Raw genomic sequence first — 23,813 nt, forward strand, 5'->3', positions numbered from 1 at the left:
GTTCAGCTTTTTTTGTTTTATCCTTTCAATGCTATTTATTATATAGTTGCACAAATGCTATAGTGCTGAACATTGGTGGAGATATTACTAAAGATTACTTAAAATCTATTCGATGACAAGTATATGTTGTGTTGGTAAAAATTAAAAAAATACACCCAAGTAAACATACAATATGCTTAAAAAAATAGTAAAAGTATTTGGTTGTTGTTTTTTTTTAACTTAATTTTAACCTTTGAGCCTCTTATTGCATTGTCAATAGCAGGCATTCCATTCGATTTATCTTAAGAAAATATCCAAATCTTCTAAGACAACAAAAGTACATAAAAATCATACTTTGGCAGTTCGTTTTGAAAAGAAACTGAAACTGATTTCTCTCCATTGAGAGAATAAATGTTCGTTTTCCAAAAAATCAGATAAAAGGTTTTGCACAATATTTTTAATTGTCTGTGATAGAAAAAAAGAAACAATAACAAAAATGAAAGTACTCAAAACTGTTCACTTGACTACAGTACAGTGGGTATCTGTCTTTAGTTATTTGCACCCCTGGCTGTTGAATGAGGATTTAAAACCTCCCATCATTTCCAATGTGAACTTCCGAGATTATTTCCCCTTGTGGAAGTTGCATATTTTTCCGACTTCGTCGTGAACTATTGAACGCACCACTACTATACAGCGTTGCTAGGGCAACGTATATGCTCTGCGTTATTACGGGGCTCCATATAAATGGTAAAAGATCTTTACAAAGAAATAAATTGAAGGCTTTCCTGAAGGGGGCCTCAGCTGGATTAATTCAATCTGCAGGTTACACCGTTGGTCGCTAGATGGCGAAGAAACTTCAATAATCAGATGAACGCAGCAGGAGAAAAAGGTGAGTTGGTTGAGATCTGCGAAAATAAAAACGGCACTAATGATATTGAACTTACACGGGGGTGTGGTGGGGGGGTGTGGGTGGGGGGGGGGGGGGGGGGGGGGGTGAACTGATGAAGTGATGCGACTTACTGGAGCTCAGCGGAGACAGAAGACTTTGTTGAAGAGGTTAATGATGGCAGACCAGCCTGGATTACCAGCCATGAATAGAGGTGGGGGATAAACAGGACTTTGTAATTGATGCCTGACGCTGGGGCTCTGAAATAGACTCAGGGGCAAGTCTTTATTCTCTGGAAACAAATTACATTGCCAAAAAGCCAAAATCTGAGTATTTTACCCTTTGACACAGCTATCCCTCTGTAGCGATTGCATAATGTCGTCATCACACCTCGATACAGAGACTGAATGTCCCCCCCCCCACCCCCCCCCCCCCCCCCCCCCCCCCCAACTTAGTATGTTGTTAGAACAGACGTTTAAAACAGAATGGTGTGTTTACATCCCACGACCTACTCGTGCTGCTTCCTGCTAAACCAAACATTGATGATACTTGCTCACGTTTTTTTTAATCTGGACAAAATCAGCTTAACGAACAAGTATAGCTCCAACCGACACACCAAAATACAACCACTTCAACCAACACAGCAGAAGCTTTAACATTTAGCATTGGACAATAATTAATTCCCCAATTGGTACATTTAATTACCAGCTCTCAGCTTTGGGCCATGTTTCACCTCCATCGGTGTGTGATTATTTTTCTTTAATTAGTTTGATTCCAGAGGCCTCTTAAGGGAAAAGGACCACCACCCCTTTCTGAATAAAAAACAACAAAAAAAAACAAAACAGATGGTTGACCTCATTTATATGAAAAGTGAGGAAAATATTCTTAATTTTAAACTGAATAGAATAGAATTCGAAGGAGCAGTACAGTGGTGGTCAGAATAGGTGGAGTTGGAATCCGGGTTGGGTCCTGCCTGAGTGCCTGTGTGGGTTTCCTCTGGGTCTTCCAGCTTCCTCCCACAAGTCAAAAAACCCCAACAAAAAACATGCATTTGAGGTAAATGGTGACTGTAAATTGCCAGTAGGTGTGAATGGCAGTGTGCATGACTGTTTGTACTGTGATGGGTCGGCGACATGTCTGCAGTATATCCTGTCTTTCTTTACCCAATGGGATCGGCTCCGGCTCCCCTACAGGAAGTGTAGAAGATGGATGAGTGGATAATAACAGAAATTGAAAGCACTTAGGATAATATTATGCAGTTCCTGACATACTTCCGATTAATCTATTACTATTCAGGAGAAGGGTCGGGAGATGCTTCCTCATCTCCTGACCCTTCAGGTCATTTGCAAATATTCCTAAAGGCCTCGACCCCGTGTTAGGAACTGCTGCGCTTTACCTTTATGTGGTGTGCATGTAGTGTAAATGTGTATCTTGATAGAAAGAACCACAGCACAGGCACAGATTTAGGGTTAGGGGGGTGGTAATATAGGTGGGCTGCCAGAGTTCACCGCAAAATTATATATAGACTTCCTGCACACCCTCACTTCAAAACCCACCAACACGCTCCAGGAGCTGCAAGCAGAGGATGAGATTCAAACTCTGAAAGAACAAGGTGATTCCCATAAAGTTTGTAACCACTTCAAACAGGATGCATATGCCTGTATGTAAGCGCTTCAAAGTAGGTGGGGTTTTTTTTGGTTTTTTTTGCACAAGTATGAAGCTGCTGTTTAGTTTTGCCGCTTGTGTACATACTAATATAAACTTTTACTGGGAAAAAAAAACAAATTTGTCATTGAAAAACAACTGTTGCATAAATAAGTTTTAAAAAAAATAAGTCATAGATTAAAAAAAAAAAGTCCCTGCTCTTCACTACACTGGAAATGACACATCCTCTGTCTGAGTTTCATTTGTCACAGTGGTTTTAGTTGAACTCATCCAGGAGACTGCTCTGCTGGCTGCCTCCTCTCCATCTCCTGGTCACCTCCAGGTGGCTGCTGATGGAATATTTGCTGAGTCATGATGATGAGGATGGGGGGGTGAGGGGTGGGGGGGGGGGGGGCTCTTAAGTCCATTTCCACTCAAAATGCTGCCTGTCACATCTGACAGGTAGCCTGTAAGCAACACGCAGATCTCTTTCAATCCGCTTTCGCTGCCAGCTGGGCTCCATATACCCACCTTCACTCCGAGATGCCCGAAGCGGGGGAGGAGAAGGAGGAGGAGGAAGAGAAGGAGGGAGGAGGAGCGGGGTCTTGAAACCGGCCCACCTCTCTCCTCCCCTCCGTCACGGACAGTACGACAGACACCGCTGCTGGCCTATCGCACCGGAGCCGGACCCCCTCCGTGCGCTCCCTCCCTCCCCTGCGCCCTGCCCACCCCGGCGGTCTCCTCTCCAGCCCTGCCAGAGCCAATCCGCGACTGGGTGTAAGTAGGGCAAGCCGCTTCCTGGTTCTCAGAAAGGAGGAGCTGGGAGTCGGAGTGGGCCAGCGGAGGCAGCAGACGGGGGGTCAGAACAGCCCAGGAGAGCCCGGCGGTCTGCAGGGAGGACCAAGTCCAGAGAGGACGACCAGCGAAGAAGAGACCCAGCGGGGGACGAGCTGCAGCCGAGCCGTGACAACCCCCCCTCTCTCCCCAAGCTGAGTGCAAGACAGGACCTGGGAGGATATAAAAGAAGAAATAGAAGAAGTGCAAAAGTCAGCAGGGTGGGACAGAGTGATCCAGGAAGTGTGGAGGCCGGGTCAGGACAGGTGACACATCGGCGCTCAGGTAACTGCTCCACCTGACATGCGCGCGTAAAGACCGACAACTCGAGCGCGTGTACTCCTTTAAAAGTGCTTTAAGTGACATGTCTGTCCCGCATGACAGCAACCGGCTTGCCTCAGCGTCCCTCCTCCCTCCTTCCCGGTTCTGATCGGGGTCACGGGAGGACTTTCCACGTCACGCGCACTCGCTAACTCGCGTCGACATTCAGACTGTGCAGCGCGTTTCTGACCGGCTTTTTTTTCTTTCTTTTTTTTCTTTTTTTTCTTAAACGCGCGCAGTGACGCGCACGGGCTGGGCTGTTCACCGTTTATTATCGTGGATCAGGTGTTTTTTTGGGGGCGGCCAGGTGAGCGGGGTCGGCGGGTACATTTGTGGAGACTGGCGCTGCTAATTATAGCCGAGAACACCGGCTGACATCCAAAACCCAACCTGCTCTCTCACGCACATCACCTGCCTCTGCGCCGCGCACATGCACGCGGTTCAGTGGATCTTCTGGATTTAGCCTCTTGCACCTAAATGATCTCCCTCCAGTGGTCTGTTAATCATCATTATCATCATCATCATCATCATCATCCTGCCCATGGCGCACCCAGTGTTTTAGTTTAATCCTGTCACTATCCCGTGTTACAATAGGATGTGCTCAGGCTATAATGTCAGGTTAAGACTTCTGCCTCCATCATGGGTGGGGAAACTGTCATGCGAGTGGGCTTGTGTGTAAATGTGCGTGTCATCGCAGAGGTAGATGTGTTGCTGACTCGCCCCTCTGACAGACCGGCCAAACAAGCTCAACTCGCTTGGGTTTGGTTTGGTTTCCTTGTCTTGGGCACAGTTTGTTTGGTTAAATCTTTAGGTGCACATGCAGGCAGTTAATGGCTCAGGCCTGCTGGGCTCAGGTAATTTCACTACTTCTTCTTCTTCTTCTTCTTCTTTTTAAAAAAAAAATTATAAATATCTTTTAGTTGGTCTCTGAAGTGAAGAGAAATCATTTACCCAGCCTCCGGAGGGGGAGGAAAGGTTGTGAGAAGAGAACGCTCTTGTAGTATTTGGTGTTGTTTTGTTCTCTGTGTACCAGTTACCACCATCATGTGACCGAGCATTTCTAATGCTCTCTCCTGCTATGGTTCTCCACATATGGAGGAGCCATCAGGGTTTTGAAATAAATTCTTAATGCTGGCTCTGTTTGCCCTAACTTTGTCTGCAACATAATTAGACATCTGTGCCTCATCCCTCACTCCTGCTGTCCTGACATGACCTCCATCCTGCAATGCTGCCTACTGGCCTGCTTCTTGGATCTGATACGTTTCCCTCCGACACTCAGTCATCAGAGCTCTTGATGAGGGCTTTTTAAAAATAAATTTCCAGACTAAAAACTTGTCCGACTGTCATCGAAATTGTGTGATAGATTCCCGTGTATCTTCATTTTCTTTATGAGTTGATCCATGTGGCTTTTCACAATTTTTTCTGACTGCTCCAAAATAGGAACCAGTTGGTTTCTATCACACACACACACTCACATACTCCAAGTCACTTCTGATCCATCATGTGATCACTTACTGTGTCGTCATCCTCATGTAACTTATGCTAAAATACTGCATTTCATCAAACAAAAAGCAAAAAAAACAAAAAAAAACCCAAACAACTCTCAATTACTCAGCATGTCAGAGTCATAATCATGTTTCCATGTTCGTTCACACACCCTTTGGGAGAAGTAACACTCAAATGAAATGTGATTAATTCAGCTGAACTTCTGTCCTTTCCCCTCAGGTCTGTGATCTCGACTGACCTCTGAGCAGGGAAACCAAACAGGAGGGGACCGAGCAAAGGAAGTGAGCAAAAGGCGGAAAGCAGGCATCCATCTGCCTTTGGGTTTATGGACTGGAGGTAGGATTTACACCAATCAATCACAATGTCACACTTGTCACGCCGTCACCCCAGCTGTTTTAACTATGGTGTCCAGGAATAGCCTTAATGAATTGAAGTGGGACAGATCAGTGCACAATGTCATCTGAACATACATATAGAGGAAGATTTTAATACAGCCAGGCTGGATAAAGAACACAAATGTTGTTATCAATGAGTAGATCAAGATGAATTGCACAAATGGAGATAATTATGCACATTGACAAGAGTTTGTTTTGTTCATGCATGGTGCTGAGTCACAAAAGTAGGTGCTCGAAGAATAAAAACAGCTTTATACAAAAATTGTAATCTTGCTCGGTAATAAACCAAGCAATTATAGTTGTAGTCAATAAGAAGTATTTTAATCTGGATTTTTTTTTTAAATTGGGTTCTATTTCGCTAGTTTCTATATGATCACATTTACATAAACTCTTCTTTTTTTTTTTTGTCTCTCCATGCGGTTCACACCACAAACGCACTGTGGGGGTCATAAAACTTCATGAGAGCTTCTTAAAGACATCCTCATCCCCGAAAAAAAAAAAAAAAAATATGAGCTGAATAAAGTGGTCAAGCAGTTAAATATTTTATAGGCAACCTGGAAGTTAACTCCTCTGTGGTTTGTTGGCTACAGACACTCTATAACTCCTACTGGCTTTTAAGGATAGCACAGGAATACATCCAGAAATATACTCTGGTGTTTAAAGCAGGCTGATGATATTTATAGTACTATGTTGGGCAATTAACAGCAAATTAGTTTTTGAAGAGCTTTAAAGCCTAATTAACATCATTATAACAGTGGCGTTAAACTGAAGCTCACAGGAGAAAAAAAAAAAAGCGGTCCTCGAACAGCTTCAGTTTCAGGCAGTGTGATGTAACCTCATTTAACTAATGGCAGGAAAAGGGGAAAAATGTTTTCTATAGCTACCATAAACTTTATTAACTGCTCAAAGTTAATTTTAATACTCCTGGAGCCACTATTTCTATTTTATACACACAACAACCTGAAAATTCACAAATAGGATCTTTTATTTGTTATTATTCTTCTCTAAGCTGTTTATTTATCTGCTACCCAAAGTCATTATTTCTGTCTTTTATTTAGACATAGATAACCTTGTTGATGCTGTTTTGAATTCAACATGGATATATTTATTTCCTTAAACCATCATATAGGTTCTCTTCCTCTTCTACAACAAGCACTCTAAAAATATGTAAAACAGACTCGATTCACCTTCCAAATCAAATGAAAAAAATATAAAATCCTCACAGCGTTTTACGGTCCTCCCTCCTTTACTCTCTGTTACAGTGTGAAAAATGCACGTTGCGATTGTTCACATTCCAGTTTGATTTGCTTCAAGGTTTGAGTTGTATCTGTGTATCTGTGTGTAGTGGGCAAGTCAGTGTGACAAGTCATGTGGCTTTGCTGGAGTGTGACTGGTGACTGGCCTGTGTCCGTGCACTGGTGGGTAAGAGGGAAGTCACATTGAGTGGTCTGTCAGGCAAAGAGTGCACACACGCACACACACACACACACACACACACACACACACACACACACACACACACACACACACACACACACGTACTGTATAAGTGTATACGATTCTGCACTGGGTTCCAGGAAATACTTTAATTAGGGCATGTGAACCTATATAAATTCCCCCTTTTCAGACATTGGCCTTTCAGTTTCATGCAAACGAACTGAGTGGGAGGGATGTAGAGAGAGAGAGAGAGAGAGATGAAAGAAGTTAAAATTTAACTTTTTGCTTCTAATAGTTGAAGGTTTCTCAACATTTCAGGACTGGCTTTTGCTTTTCTCGCGTGCTTCACTTATCCCAAGACTCCAGATATTATTTCCCCGCGGGATTAATAATGCATTTCTATTCTTACTTTGAGTGTGAGAAACAGTTTTTGAGTGCTTAATAAAGTGAGGAAAAACTACACCTCTGCCCTCAGACTGGTACGTTATCCTGTATATCCAGATCATGATGGTTTGTTTACTCGTTTGTTGTTGTTTTTTGTTTGTTTTTTTCGGAATGATATTACAATTGCTCCACCGCTGCAGCTGTACTGATGAGTATATCAAGACTTCTGGACAAATGTTGCGTTTCGCCATATATGGTGGTTGTTTCTCCACATCTAAGCAGTTATGGCATAGGGGTGACTACGCATTGTCTGTAATCCAGTCTGCTGCTGCTATGGCTAAGTCTTGCCCCCACTCGATCTGTGTCAATAGGGGAAGTTAAGTATCTGCCATTTCCTCTTTTCAGTCATGAGTTTCTGTAGCATTTGACAGCCCTCCCTTCACTCTCGACCACCAGCCTCACGGCCCACGCCACCCCGGCGTTAACCAATAAGCAGGTGGCCGTGACTCTTCTTCTTCTTGTAAAGACTCGGCAAAAGAAGGGGGAAAAAAAAAAAAACTGTCCTGAGAAAAGGCTGCTCACCGAGGGAGTGATTGTGATTCAGCTCTTCTTGTAATACTGCAAATATTTCTTCACAAACTGAGCAGGCGGTTGTCATAAGTCGGTACAATGAAACAACACGTCAGGGAAAGTGAGAATAAACACCCAAACGCGAGCAGGCACGGGGAGTCGTCGGTGTTGGTCTGACCCTTTTCACATGTGGGGTTCAGAGGGGAAACCCAGCTGAAGCTGCAGGCTTCTATTCCAATCAAGTGCATCGCAGCCGTCGTGGAAAAGCAAAATCATGTAATTGTGTTGATGGTCGACAACGTAAACATTCGACTCGGTTTGACTCCACATCTATTGTATTTTTTTTTTTTTAAACCGTCACACACCGGAGACGTGACCCCCGGTCTGTTGCCTCTGCAGCCCCACAGCAGTGGGTGATGCGAGTGTGCAGCCGCTCGGCACGACTGCTCCACTGTACGCTTTAGTTCATGAATCGTAGTTACAGTAAATCGAACCGGCTCCTCGCCTTACCCGTTAAGATGATTTGTCAGGAAGATGACACATCTGTTACTCATTTCGTTTTTTTTGTTTTTTTTTGTTTTGTTAAATATATCTCTCGTTAGCTGTTTGCGTGTGTTTGAGTGTGTCTGTCATTTATCTCTCCATCTGTTCTATGGCCGACCATCTTCAGTGAGCACAGGAAGAGGAAACTGATCAGGATCAGTTAGTTTTTGCGACATTTCTCACCCTGTGTGTTCGTGTTCCTGTTCTTCTAAACCGGTGGGGATGTCAACCGCATTGCACACTGACCAGTGGGGACCCAGCTCACTGTGGGGGGGGGGGGGGTAAAGGTTTCTGTCCCCACAAAGACAATCATCAAATTTTCATGTGAAGACTTGTTTTATGGTTAGACTATAGTTGGGTGAAGATTACAGTTAGACGAGCAGCTATGGTTGAGAGTATGTCATAGTAATGTTACCTATGAGGTCATTATGAAGGAAGTCTTTACATTTTCAAATAAAGGCATGAGACTATAGTTAGGTAAGTAGTATTTAAAGGTGAATTTAGAGTGTGTGTGTGTGTGTGTGTGTGTGTGTGTGTGTGTGTGTGTGTGTGTGTGTGTGTGTGTGTGTGTGTGTGTGTGTGTGTGTGTGTGTGTGTGTGTGTGTGTGTGTGTGTGTGTGTGTGTGTGTGTGTGTGTGTGTGTGTGTGTGTGTGTGTGTGTGTGTGTGTGTGAGGTCATTTCATCTCACGAGGAGAGCAGCAGTCGTGGCGACCCTCCCCTGATGTGGCAACTTAATGGACACACACTTTCACACACGCTTGGTAACTTTTGTAACTTTTTCTTGAGAGCAAGTTTTTATCAGCACTTGCGCTTCTGCTCGTCTCACACCGTCAATGTTTAGTCTTCACTTGTATAACCCCTCGTAAAGCCCTCCACGTTACTCCAACACCTCCTCTGCAAAACCTTAGATAAATACACAAACACACACAACTCTTCACTTAATTTCAATTTGGGGGCGTTTTTTTGTTGTTTTGTTTTTAATTGTGCTCTATTGTAATTTCTGCAGCTGTAGTTGATACAGAGTGTGTTAACTACTGAAAATGTATGTATGAGTAAAATAAATATGTAATTGACCATGTCACTAATGTAATGTAATTTGCATTGAACTTAAGATTAGTAACCTCTACACAGGGGTAGTGGGTGCACTAGTAGTATCAAGCTTATTTCCCAGGTTTTGTAGGAATTTAATGAATTCCTGTTGTTCAATAAACATGTTGGATTGTTCCCAATGATAGTTGTGTGTCTGCTTCTCACCGGCATTATTAGATAAAAGTCGCTCTTGAGATGAGATGAGATGCATTCAAAAACACACAGGCCTGGAAAAAAAACAACTGATGCATTTTCTTGCATTACATGATGACTACAGTATAAATGTATTCACAAAAAAGTACTGTAAATCAATGGTGTCTCTCAGTATTCGACACTATTTTGTAAGTCGCAACAGACGGAAGGACTTGTTTTAGCTCAAGTTCAAAGCAGGATGACATTGACCTTGACTGAGAACTGATGATAATCATACTTTAAATACATTCAAATATCTATAGTTTCTTCAATTCTTTACTTTATGTGTTGAGTGTTAATTTGCAAACTAAGCTACTTTAGTAAATCTTTCTACCTGTGTTGCTGCCCGTGGCGTTCTCTTGCATAATCACGCCTACACAGTTCATTTTCTGTACACACCCTCTAAATTACAGCAACTCTGTTGATTAATTGCCGTAAGTTTGATTGCAAGTGATGCGTCACGGGCTGTCGTGTTGACCGTTTGATTTTCACTTGCAGTGCAGTTCTCGGCTGAAAACGTCCTTTCACCGTCATGAGCTCAGATCAGATCATACCGATCTTAATTAAAGCGTGTAAATTGTGCAATAAGTGGGGCAGGATGCAGTGTATAATTCGCCCACACACCTTGATGCTCCAGCAGTGCTCACACACGTACTTGAGACTGTGGAGTGCTGGGGGTAGAAACTGCTGACCAGATTAGGAGCTGAAAGAGGGGTGGAGGGGGGGTGGGGGGGGGGGCAGAGTGCGAAACCACTCAGTCAGCAGGCCTCCTCTCTCACATCTGTGCGTGTTCTTCATCTTTGGGTGAAACTCCCTTTTGGTGATGTTAATCATAGAGGTGGCCGCTACCACATCTCTCCCGTAGACATCTGCACACACACACACACACACTCACACACACCTGCAAGGAGACTTTTGCTACTTCCTGTGGCGGCGTGCATGTGTTCACCTCTCGCTCGATCACTGTTTATCTCCCAGTCGTCATGTCGCGGCTCCTCTCCCTTCTCTTTTTCTGTCTCCCCCTTCCTCTCCTCTTGTAACTTAACTCTGTCGACTCTTGTTTCATGTCTCCTCGCGAACACAGATTGTTCGAGGCCGGGACTAGATTTTCCTGTCTTAACCTCCCGTCTCCTCTGTTTTATCTCTCCGAGTATCTCGACACCCACTCCTCATTCACTCACTCACTTGCTCACTGGTTATGCGTCTCTCCTCCCCCATACTTTTCTTATTCTTGTGTGTTTTCTAAGAATGTGTGCGTTTTTTAGAAAATATGCCTCCCTCGTGTTCCTTTTTGCTTTTGTCTCTTCTCAAATCTCAGACCATTTTCCTCTTTCCAACCTCAGATTGATTTCCTTTCCTTCTCTCACTGTGACTGAGAAATCTGACACAGATTCACAATATATTTATTTTTTTCATCACTAAATAAAATTCCTACTGTGGTAAGAGTGCTTACAAAAATCCTCAATAACTGTAAATGAGGAATATCTCTATATTCAACAACGTTGTTGGTTCTTTAAGATATGTGACACAATTTTATCCCCCCACAATGCATATCTTTAAAAAACGAGAAACGTCTATTTCTATAAGCAATATAATTTACAGGTTTAACTCAGAGCATAGAATATCGATGTTGACGATAATTGTACTGTTTCTATACTCATAACATAGAAACAGAAAAAGTTTCAAGCAATTTTTTGAAAACTTTAATCATCATAATTATAGATGTTTAAGCAGTTAAATGATCTGATCTGAATAATTTTTCAAATATTTTGAGATACTGTCATTTTGATTCTTATGGTTTATACGCTTAAGTTATAAAGTAATAATATGAACTGTTTCAGTTTGTGCCATTCATCTCATCTTTTGGGATATTTCACTTTTGTGAAAAAATTAACCAAAAAAAGTGGTCCAGTTGAATCCAGATTCCCATCATAACGACTGAAATACAACGAAATAACTTCGCTGCTATATTGGCACACACGTTATTTTTCTCTAAAACCAAATATTTGTATTCCAAAACACATGTTTGCATTGTTTTTCTGGGGAGAATTTAGAGGGTGTCTTTCTAAACTGTCAAATAAAGGTTTTAATGGGTAAAACTTGTATCCACTCATATATATATATATATATACATATATATATATATAACCTGACGTGACTGGTAAAAAGAGGCTCCGTGCTCCCGAATGTCTTGGCCCCAGGATGAGCAGCTAATCCTCCACACTGGTGTGTTCAGGTCTGGCATGCAAACGGGCTTCAGCTCGCTGTGGTGTGGGAGGGCGAGGGGATAAGGGCCTCCGCTCTGCCAGCCAAATGAATAATGTAATGTGTTCTTGGAACTAAGACCACAGCGTGCGCATGCGTCACACACACACACACAGACACACACACACACACACACGTACACACCATAATGGCCCAGTTACTGTAAGGACATGGGAGAACTCAGCCGCAGGGGCTTTCTTTAAAAAAAAAAAACAACAGTGGCAACTTTTGTTTACTAACACATAGTCAATGAGCTTCTTCTTTTTTCAAAGTCCTCTTTTGTCGGGTCATTGCAGGTTGCAATTGAGCTACTTATCAACGCGAATCTCTCGTGTCTTGTCTTTTGACAAATTCAAATGGTGATTCAAATTCTCCCTGGTTGTGTCTGTTTTTATATCTCCTGGTGGGATGCAAATGTTTGAGTGCGACGGGACATCGAGCAGGTGGAGTTTGTGTTCTATCTCTCCCCGAGCAGAGACCAACTCCTGTTATTAGAAGACCTCTCGTGTGTCAAAGTGAGCTCGTAAGCGCTCACTGTGGTTTTTGGACACGTTGGCTGTGTGAATGTGTTGCTCAGATCGTCCCGTGAAGAGTGCTCTGCAGGACAGAAAGCAGCCGCTCTGGTTTTGGCAGACGAGCACGTCGTCTCCTCGGCCTCATCCCCCATTTCCTCCACCCCTAGACTCTTCCTCACAGAAAGGTGTTCCAGCACCACACCCCCCCCCCCCCCCCCCCCCCCCCCCCCCACACACACACACACACACACACACTCCCCACAATAACCCCAGATAAGTTCAGTGTAAAGACGGTGTTTGTTAACAGTGAAAATTTGCCACACTGGGGGGAAGGAGTGGTGAGAGCGAGACGAGTGTGTGGAGGAGAAATGGTATGAGCCTCAATCTTATTTTCCATTCGTTTCGAGCCGCCTTATTGTTCTTTGCTGCTTGTGGTTGTGTAGCATCGTGATTTGTTCTATAGTTTTTCAGTGTGCGTGTGAGTCATCGTGTGTCATTTACCGGGGCGCAAAAGCTTGGAGTTTCAAGCTTTGTGTCCAAAAAGTGCTCAAACTGACAAATGTCACTGATGTCTCATTTCAGTGTTTAAACTCCTAACAAGAAATACAATTATTATAATAAATAATTGTTCAGTGGTGCAAAACTCTAATAAAGCTTTTTCAGCATGATCAGTTATCACGTAGTTTTATTTTTCATTTTGTTTTTACATTGAAAAACTGAAATAAGCGACATAATAGGTTTCATCCCACACTTCTGTTTACATTACTGGTGGTAGGTGAGGGGGCACAGTTAAATTACTCGAGACAGCTTTATCATGCGTATCATACAATGTCAAGTTTAAACATGAGAAAATAAAATATTGAAATGTATTTATTTTCATTTGTTGCATTGTAAACATTTGTAAATGGGTTAGTGTTTTGTCAATCAGTTCTTTGAATAGTCCCACTTCTAAAAAAATAAAAAAATAAATAAGTAATGTAACCAGTGTTAATATTAACTACCACACACACACACACACACACTGACGGTCACAAACACACCCAAACAGGGGCTTTGGAAAACATCTGACATCAGAATTTGTAGAAGCATTTCTCCCTCTCAGCCACAGTTTCTTTTTTTTCTTTTTTTGTGAATAGTATAAAGTCATATTTTCCCCCTTAGTGCTGGAGCCTGATATAATTGAGGTGGACTGGGAAAACTTACAGCCTTTAACGGAAAATAAGAGCCATAAAAATAAGACTAACAGTTCTGGTTCCAGTCAACACACACTCTTTAAGTGTGTGCAGTGGGACTCCATGATATAGGCGATGGATAGTGTATCCAGGCTTAACGCTGAAGAATAAATCTTTGTGTGCAGGTTGGGTCAAACCCTGTCGCTGTCATTTTCCTGGCCTCCTCGCTACCAGTCTCGCTTTTTCTTCAGCGCTGCACCGAGTCGGGGAACTGGACAGCAATGGTGGATTTAAGTTTCCATTTCCTCCTCGGCAAAAACGAATCCATGATCGATCCTCCCCTGTTTTGATCTCGGCTACATTTGTGTTGGTTTGGTTGCACATCTCGGTGGTAGATGTCGGTTCATGAGACTTTACCTGGAATTTTGAGTCAATATGTGAAAATGTGCAGATTTCTGTGTTGTAAATAAGCAACTGAGTCTTTGTTTTCAAAGGGGAGGAAGTGTGTGCGTATAATGAAAGCCAGAGATGAGGAAACGGTAGCGTTGCAGAGGAGGTGAACTCTTCTATCTTCGACAAAAACTGTGGGAGTTCAGGTAGCATAAGAAGAAAAAAAAAAAAGAGAGATGAGATCCTTTTGATGTAAGATCTGCATTAATAGGAATACGTTTAGGAAATTGCAGATTTCAGTGAGCATTTTGGTTGCACGCTACAGAAAGGAGATTTAACAAGTTATCTGATTTCGGGGGACTGAGCACAAAGAAACTTTAATAAACTTGTGACAGCAGTGAAGATGTATGAAAATGATTGAAGAGTTGTACGCGAATCGACAGTATTCTGTGTGCAAGACAAAATATGCTTGTGGTGTCTGTCTGTGGGCTGTTTTTACATGTGTAACAGTGTGTTGCAAGGTTCAGCAGCTCATGCAGACGCGTCCTTGGTAAGCAACAAGAAACGCGTGTGTGTGTGTGTGTGTGTGTGTGTGTGTGTGTGTGTGTGTGTGTGTGTGTGTGTGTGTGTGTGTGTGTGTGTGTGTGTGTGTGTGTGTGTGTGTGTGTGTGTGTGTGTGTGTGTGTGTGTGTGTGTGTGTGTGTGTGTGTGTGTGTGTGTGTGTGTGTGTGTGTGTGTACATATCATGATGTGTCAGTACTCAGTGAGTCACAGACAAGACAGAAAACTGATGGGAATAGTTGCAATTTCTTCACAAACTTATTTCTTTCCGAGTACGCCCATGTTCTAAGGAATTGGCTTAAAATAACCAGCTCGAACCACCAACCGCCCATGATGTCTTAATTTCTCTCTCTCTCTCTCGCTCTCTCTCTCTCTGTCTCGCCCCTGTGCCGGAAATTAATGTGCCTTTTTTGTGAGCTCCTCCTAAAACCCCTTTATGTCTTGCTTTTGTTGCACTGCTTAAATAGTTTTTTTTTTTTTTGCTTGAAGCAGGGAATTTCTGAGCTATTTTCACGGTGGAAGTGTTGACACTCTGGTGTCCTTAATGTACAACACTGGGTGGTCTGTTATCATGTGTCAGTATGTCAGTGAGACACACTGTACACATGCAAGGTCAAGTCGTGCGCTCACGCCTTGGACGACAAACATTTGTGGCAGTGAGTTTTTCACATGATAACGGTTTTGTAAATCATCATGGCTCCCCCTCTATTTTTTAAAAGGATTATTTAAATAATTGAATAATCTTCTATACTATCTTCTATACTTCTATCTTTTTGAATTTTACTCAGTTATGGTAAAAAATGCCATAAAACAGTGAAAACTGTGTTATATACCCTAAAGGATAGGCTAACGATCAGTGTTCAGGTTTTATATCTAGATATAATGGAGAAAAACAACGTTTTTTTGCATTTATTTAACTGATCATGCCAAAAATTCTTCTTTTTTTTTAAATTTTAAATTTAAATTTTCCAAAGAGATATATCAGAAACCAGATGTGCCACTTCACTTCCTCTTGTTTCCGCGTCAGCGGTTGCCCCGATGCATGCCGACATAACATTTCTGGAAATCCTTCACGGTGGAAAAGTAGCACTTTTTTTTTTTTTTTAATCTTTTTTGGTAGAAACCGTAGTGTTCTATTTTATGACCGGCGCTCAGTGGTGTTTTGGATGCCGAGGTTTCAAAGGAAGGGCTTAGGGCACCAGCTTGTCTCTGCGGTACGGTTTAATTGTCATATTACACGTACCTGAATGTTTGTTCTAGGGTGTATTATGACTCATAATGGCAATATGATTTTGGTTCTTACAAGGTTCTTCAAATGTGGTGTTTTTTTGAGTTCACTACAATAATGGCGCAATTTCTGATGTGTTTTGGTTGCAAGTGCAAGTTTCCTTCCTGTTCAACCAGTTGAACTAATGTGCATGGTCTGAAACATAAACAAAGGTTTTTGTTGTTGTTGATGTTGTTCCTGTTTTTTAATTCTGAAGTCCTACCGTGGCCTTCGCTGCACGACAGTCCATCTACCTGCAGGCCTTCTTCTGAGCAGGAAGGGAACGATGAGGGGACGGTGTTTATCGGAAAGCGTTCGGAAAATGGGCCGTTGGGTTTTGGAGAGAGGGGGCGCGTAGGCGACCCGGGGGGGAGGGGTGCCTGTCTTCGTCACCGTGCACCCTCTTTTGATACAACAGGAAGGAGAGCGAGTGACAGAATGCGCGAAAGCGGTAGACATCCCCAAGGATGAACGCGTAACCGCCGACTTCTGACAAAGAGATCAGACCTTTAAGTTACACGTCTGAGGGTAGAAGGAAAAAGGAAAAAAAGAAAGAAAGAAGCTTTGAAAGACAACGAGAAGGAAAAGTGACTTGTAAAGATGGATGCCACGAGACATCTGCTGCCTCGTCTCCAGACGACTCTGCCCGTGAGGATGGCGAAGGTAGGACGAACACGTCAGACTTCCTGGGTGCCTCATCTCATCCTTGAGTCAAACACACAGGAGAGATTGGCAGCGGAGGGGAAAAAAAGTTTTTGGTCCACAAAAGTCTCGGTTGACATTTGAGAGAGAATTTATGTGGTTGAGCGAACTATTAATTTCTTTTGTTTTCTGGGTGGAGTGCACTTGTGTGACTGTCGTTAAGATGGTCACCGAACAGGTTAAATGCAACAATGGAGGGTGGGAGTGAGCCGCGGACTGGCACGCAACGAAAGTGTGTGGTACATATATGTGTGTGTGTGTGTGTGTGTGAGTGTGTGTGTGTGTGTGTGTGCGCGAGTGCTCCTGTGCATGTGTGTTTAATAGGGTGTGTTTTGGAGCAGGTTCGTCAGGTGAATGTGCCGTTGTTGCGCTGAGCCCTCTGGGCACTGTGTGAACACTGTTATTGGACGGCCAGGGGGCTGCCAGTTGCTATGGGAGGGAGGCGAAGGGCAGGGAGGGGGAATCTGGAGGGTGACTTGTTTGTGGAAAATCAGGTCTGCTCAGGTGCGCGACTGGATTCGTCGACCTGGTGTAGTGTGGACAGGGTGAGGCGCGAGCTTAGGGATCCAAAGAAGGGAGTTGTTGGGTCTTATTACCAACCGACCTTGTTACGCTTCACACGAGGAAAGAAAGAAAGTCGGTGTCCTCACGTGGCCCGCATTATAACGTCTTGCGTTATAAACCACTTGTAGATAGTGGGAAAAACCTGCCTCATGCAAATTTGAAAAAGAAAAAGTGTCATTTAGTGTTTTTTCAATTGCTAAAACAGTAAAGCACATTTAAAAGATTATTTGACGAACCTCAAACACTGTTTGAGTTGTTAAACAGTTTGCAAACCCACCCTGCATTCTTACAGAGGATGGGTTTCTTGTTGATATTCTTATTTCTTGACACGTTTCGTGCGGTGTTCCAATCTGACAGCAAGATGTGAACGCGACTCCAAACACAGCTGTCATATTTTGCACACCAGCTAAAATTGAACGGCGTGATCTGATGGAAAAAGCTAGAATGAGGTTAATTCAGGGTTCACACGCTCATTAATCCACAAACCGAGAGATGCAGAGGAGTTCATGCTGTGATGCTGGAGAGTGAATCCCAGTGACACTGTGCACCAAGTTGATTTTTAGTATAAAAGTGTTTTATGTAGACATCATTCTGTCCATCATATTATTTGTCTAAGACATTCACAATAAAAATGTTCTGTTAAATACTTCTGGATCTAAATTACTCAATTGTCTCACGAAGGCTGTGGTGCTTTTTATTTTCTGTACTTGCAGCGTGTATGATGTTATTTTAACACATTATTTAATTATGAACACAGCATGACTGGTTTATTTGTTATTCTAATACAAAACTTTGGATCTGTGAGCGTATTTTATTTTTTTCCAATTTAATTTTATCGTTTTAAAAGTTTTAACAAAATGATTGGAGATTTGAGAATAGTTTTTCTGCGACTGGGGGAAGAACTATATGAGACAACCAAAACCCATCGCACTGGATGTGTGTGGTGTAAGTTTATCTCGGCACTCATGGAGGCTGTGACGTCTCTCGCTGTTTTTCTTTCCTTCTTCTTTCGGTGTCGCTCCCCCCTTTCTGTCACCCTACAATGTCACTTCCTCCCCCGGTTGTTTCTCTTCCTCCTCCCCCTTCAGTCCTTGTCTTTCGTCTCCAGGTATTTTAATCAATCAGTTAATGCCATCAAGGTTTCACATGCGAATTAACCTGCTGCCCTATGGTTACAACACCAGCAGGACTTTGCATAAGACTATCTATTCTAAGTTATGTCATTAGTTCTTATTTTCCTCTGTATCTTCTCTCCCTGGCCAGTATTTGTTGCATTCTTTCTCTGTTTTTACGCACACTTGGTCTCTACTTGTCCTCGGATGCCCCAGCTCTCATCCCACTGGCTAAAATCACCGCATCCTGATTTAGTAATCTGTAGAGAGGAAGTACAAGGGGGTGAGGAGGGGAGGATCATGGGGGAGAGTTTGTTGTTAAGCCCTCTTTAAATTGTCCCTCACATGAACGTGAACTCCTGGTGTCTGACACGCTACCAAAGATTTACTTCTGGGACAGTGAAGTGTAATCTCTCATTCTAAGAATCTGCAAACGCACGTCCAAAAGTCTTTGTAATGAAATATTGATTCTTGAGTTGGTGAATGTCCTGACATACCCCAACTCCCTCTTGACTTTACTGCAGGTGGCGATGTCTCCAGGAGAGGATGGTCTGATTGGGATCCCCTTCCCGGAGCACAGCAGCGAGCTCCTGTCCCACCTCAATGACCAGAGGAGGACGGGACTCTTGTGTGACCTCACCCTGACCTCGCGCGGCGCACGCTACCCTACGCACCGCTCCGTCATGGCAGCCGTCAGTCTCTACTTCCGCGGGCTGTTTGGAGCGGAGGAAGGCGACGGCGGCGGCGGAGGCGGTTTCAGTGTTTGCCAGCTGGACTGCGTGGAGCCCGACGCCTTGGACGCCCTGCTGGAGTTCGCCTACACTGCCACGCTGACCATCCCCAGCTCCGGGATGAAGGATGTGCTGCGGGGGGCTCAGCTTCTGGGCATCCAGTGCGTAGCCGATGCCTGCAGGGACATCCTGGGCGAGAACGTGGAAACGGAGAGGGAGATGGCGGAGGAGCAGAGAGCCCAACAGTTTGTTGCTGAGAGGATAATGGAGACCAGAATACAGAAGCCGTCCAGAAGAAAAACGGACCGGAAGAAGATGAGAAAAGTCGGGTTTAATCACGTAAACTCGTCGCCTCTGAACCATCTCCCCGCTTCCCCCGTCTCGCACCACTCGCCTGCGTCGGACAGCTTCCGCTCGCTGCCCTCCACCCAGCCTCCCAGCCCCGAGCACGAGGAGCTTTTCCTCAGTCCCCAGCAGAACGGGGCCCCGAGGGAGACCAGGGAGCCGGGAAGAGGGTCGACCTTGAACGGAGGGGTTCCCCACTGGATGCAAGAACGTCCCCATTTACCTTGTCCACCTCCTCTGGCGCCCCTGAACGACAAGCTGTCGGAGGACGACGAGCTGGAGGGCTTCGGCGACGACGGCATGCTGATCGGAAGCACCGCCACGCCAACCTCCGCAGTGGAAGGGGTCGCGGCCGCGTCGGTGACGGGAGGGGGCAGGAAGAGGAAGTCCCAGACCCCTCAGCAGTGTCCAGTCTGTCAGAAGATCATCCACGGAGCCGGGAAACTGCCGCGACACATGAGGACACACACAGGAGAGAAGCCCTTCCAGTGCACTGCCTGCGGAGTCCGCTTCACCCGGTAAACAAACTTCTCCCTGTTAACACTAAAACATCTGTGCACTTTAATATTACTATGCATGCATTGATGTGTTTCTCTTTTCGTTTGATCTTTATCATTTTATTGTCCATGAAATTAAAAAAAATGACATATATAAATTTTTCAAAATCATAAAAATTCAAAATGATGATGATTTTTGTTTTCCATGTAGCAATACTTGAGAAAACAATAGACTTTACAATAATACTTGTTGATGCTTATTTATCCTTTATCCTCTGTTTCTTACTAGCAATGATAAGTTGAAGATCCACATGAGGAAGCACACAGGCGAGCGTCCCTACCCGTGCCCCCACTGCACCGCCCGGTTCCTCCACTCCTACGACCTGAAAAACCACCTCTCCCTGCACAGCGGTGCGCGGCCCTTCGAGTGCCCACTCTGCCACAAGGCCTTCGCCCGGGAGGACCACCTCCAGCGGCACCGCAAGGGCCACAGCTGCTTGGAGCAGCGCACGCGCCGGCCCAAGCGTGGGCCCGAGCTGATGGAGGACGGCAGAGGAGACGGAGGCGCCAGGGAGCAGTCCAACCCCCTGGAGGCTCTGGCTCTCCAGGCCCACTCCTCTGCCTTCTTCACCCGCTCCCTAATGGAAGGCGGGAGCGGGGCGGGCGCCGGCCCTCAGCTGATATTTGATGGCGACGTGGAGAGGGAGCGCTCGCTCGCCCTCCAGGCTCTTGCCCAGCTCGGCCCTCACAGGCTTTCCGCTTACCCCGAGTTTATCCTGCGGGGGCTGGACATGAGAGTGAGAGGAGAGGTGGAGGGAGAACGTCCGGGGAGAACCCACTCACCGGCTGCACAGCGGAACCAGAGAGTCCATGAGGTCGGAGAGGAGAACGGAGAAAAGGAGGCAGAAGATGATGAGTGGTAAAAAAAAAAAAAAAAAAAGGGAAATGGAGACTGGTGAAGAATCCATGGTTTAAAAAAGCAAAAAAAAAAAAAAAAAAACACTCAGGTGGCTGGACTGATAACCTGCTGCTCCATACAGAGAGCACTTAAAACAAAACTAGATAATATCAAAAGAAAAAAAAGAAAAGGAAAACGGGTTTTCTGAGATGTTTTAAATGCTTGTCCCCTGGTTGTTGGCGTTTGATTTTATTTGTTTTTGAATTTAAATTCCTGTTTGCTGTTTCAGTTCAGCTCCTTTAGATTTGAGCTATTTCTTTCATACTTTTGATTTAGACACTGTTTTCTCGCTGGTGTGTGTTGAGTGCGTGGTTGTTGGGAGGCTTTTCACTATGCAAACTAAAATGAGGGCGTAGCGGGACACTCAAACATCTGTATTTTAGTTACAACGCAAGTTGATCAGGTGCAATTCAGAAGTCACATCACAATACAGTAGTTCACAAAAGAACGCATTAGTGCGCGCTCTGTCCTCTGGTGGTGATCAGTGGAGGTGCAGTTCGTGTTCAAATATGCGTTGTCAGCAATAATCCGACCTGTTCTTGTTAGTGGTGGAGCCGACGCTTTGATTTTGACGCTTAAACCAAAGACTTTAGTTTTTCTTGCAGCGAGAGGAGAGTTGAACTGTAGCCAATGTTGGGATCAAAGAGATGTCTCTTCTCAACTGTTTTGATAGCCATGAGAAAGAATCTGCTTCCATTTTTATTTTTTGAGTGTTTCAGGGCTGCAGAGCTCTGTGTTTAATGCCTGACCAAAAGAGACACAAGTCTGGGTTGATGGGTTGTTCATTAATGTTGAAGACAGCTCTTTTTTTTTCTTTTTTTTTCTTGGAAGACGTGGATTTCAGTCTTCCATTGCACTCATTGGGGTTCTTTGTTTGGGAAAATAGAAAATAAAAAAAGGAGGGGGCAAGGTAAGAGGTTGAATGACATGACGTGCCCCTCTTTGTGTATTTATTTATTTATTCTTATTTATTGTGGCTTTTCTGCTGAATTTTTTTTTATTTTTGCGCAAGACCAAATCTAGGGTTGGACCCAGATCACAATTCATTCCCCCAGTTAAGTCTTACAAGCTACATTCTGCTGCGAAATTAGTTTTTGCTCAACATCTCCACGTACCTGAGCGCCTATTTAAACAAGCCGAGTGTCTTCTTTTCGCGATTCTTCCTCGTACACATTCTTTGCACAAGTGACCCTCGGACACATTCCATCCTTCGGGGTCGAGAGAAGGGAACAGAGCAAACTTTTCATGTAACTGATACACACAGTGACTCCTCAGCATGACTTTTTTTTTTTTGTTCTTGTAAATTCAACGTCTGTCTCACATGTTCTATAATGGCTGTTCTAATCCAAAGGGGTCATTATTCTTTTAAATCATCTGGTTTTGACCAAAGACTTATAACTCTACCCATGCTTTCTCTTTCCCAGTACTTTAAGCCCGGCTGCAACCATCACTCACTTTAAATGGCAGCAGGAGTTGTTGTTTTTTTTGTTTGTTTGTTTGTTTGTTTTTAATTCTTATTATTTCCAGTCCTCTTGAAATCTGACATCACATGCTGTATCAGTTGTGCTGATCTGGCCTTGTGGCCTTGTCTGCTCCTTTGTTGTGTAGGACATCTATTTTCCAGCTTATTTGCACTATGAGATTTGAGAGCTTCATGCTGTTTTGCGTCTTGACCTCCAATATTTAGTCCATTAAAACTCACTTAAAATTGTCATTTAAAATTGTGATTAACGGTACGTCTTTAAATCCCACATACATGCTATTCCGTCTGCATAGTAGAGTTCTCGTCAAATATAATATATATTGGGATGAAGTTGCCTTAGTTTTTTTTTTCTTTTGTGCTGCAACTATTCTCAGGAAATCTTGAGCAATGCACTAAGTGATTATTAAAAAAAAAAAAAAAAAATCAAATGGGAAGAAACTGTTTGGTGCTGTAGGGTGATTGACGCTCTTTGTGCAAACGTAACGCCAGTAGTTTGACGATATTACATTTTATAGATTTTGTATTATTTCATCTGACGTTTGAATAAACAAACGAATGAAACCAAGAGATGAAAGTAGTGAAAGTGAACTACTGGCCTTACTGGAACCAGTCCTACTGGAATGACAGTACGACGGTTGGTCCTGTGCATGAAGGGTGCTGCCCGTCAGAGCTTTATGAATGAATGCATAGATGAATGAACGAGGGTTGATTGATGCCAGCTGTGAAATGTGTGTTCCTATGTGAGCTGTTTGTTTCCATAGCTTTGGTGAAGGGACATGGGGGTTGGATCTTCTGAGAAGAGACCCCCGCTTTCAGGGATACATTTTTGTCTTTCAGGTTTTAGTGGACTTTCTCAGAGATAAGAATTCATCTTCCCATGATTTGTTTCAGTTAATGTTAAGAAAATAAAGATACATAAGCTTGCTTTTCCTGTGTTGTTGTTTTTTTTTTTTTACAACTTCTCAATATGGGAGTGGCGTCAAACTCCTTTATTTCAGGGGCCACATGCGGTTTGGTGTCAGTTGGGCAGGATAATAAAATGATGGCAAACTGGCTATTTAAACATTCCGCTAATTCCAGCACAAACAAGTACATTTTGATCATGTTCACATTTCACTATTACTAAAATAATATAACAGGAACCTCTTGGCACGAGTTATTTACTTCATTTATGAATTAATTTTATTGCTCGGGTTTCCTCATCAGATTAAATTGTACTATGTGGCCCCTGAGTTTACTCTTGATTTTACAGACACTTGAACAGAACTGAGTAAAATTGACAAGTTAAATGAAAACAAAGCACCTTTTGTGTCTGAATGTCTTGTTGTACAACAGACCATGAATGACTCATGGAAAGTAAACCACGGACATAAATAACATCAGCCCAGGTTTGTTTTACAACACAGACTTAACATTAGCATAGAGTAACAGTAGATTATAACCAGTGTCTGTTTTAAATTGGATGCATCT

General features: G+C 43.6%; 1 protein-coding gene across 1 annotated transcript; it reads left to right on the plus strand.

The window, feature by feature from the left end:
• The first annotated feature begins 3,342 nt into the window (after positions 1 to 3,342).
• On the plus strand, positions 3,343 to 23,267 carry zbtb7b (zinc finger and BTB domain containing 7B). The gene is made up of 4 exons (XM_080500307.1): positions 3,343 to 3,628; positions 5,390 to 5,506; positions 18,854 to 19,923; positions 20,192 to 23,267. Exons 3-4 carry the CDS (start codon positions 18,860 to 18,862, stop codon positions 20,823 to 20,825), a joined length of 1,698 nt encoding a protein of 565 aa, XP_080356433.1. The 5' UTR covers positions 3,343 to 3,628; positions 5,390 to 5,506; positions 18,854 to 18,859; the 3' UTR covers positions 20,826 to 23,267.
• Positions 23,268 to 23,813: the final 546 nt, after the last annotated feature.

This window comes from Blennius ocellaris (assembly GCF_963422515.1).
Source record: "Blennius ocellaris genome assembly, chromosome: 8".
In the NCBI taxonomy this organism is placed as follows: Eukaryota; Metazoa; Chordata; class Actinopteri; order Blenniiformes; family Blenniidae; genus Blennius; species Blennius ocellaris.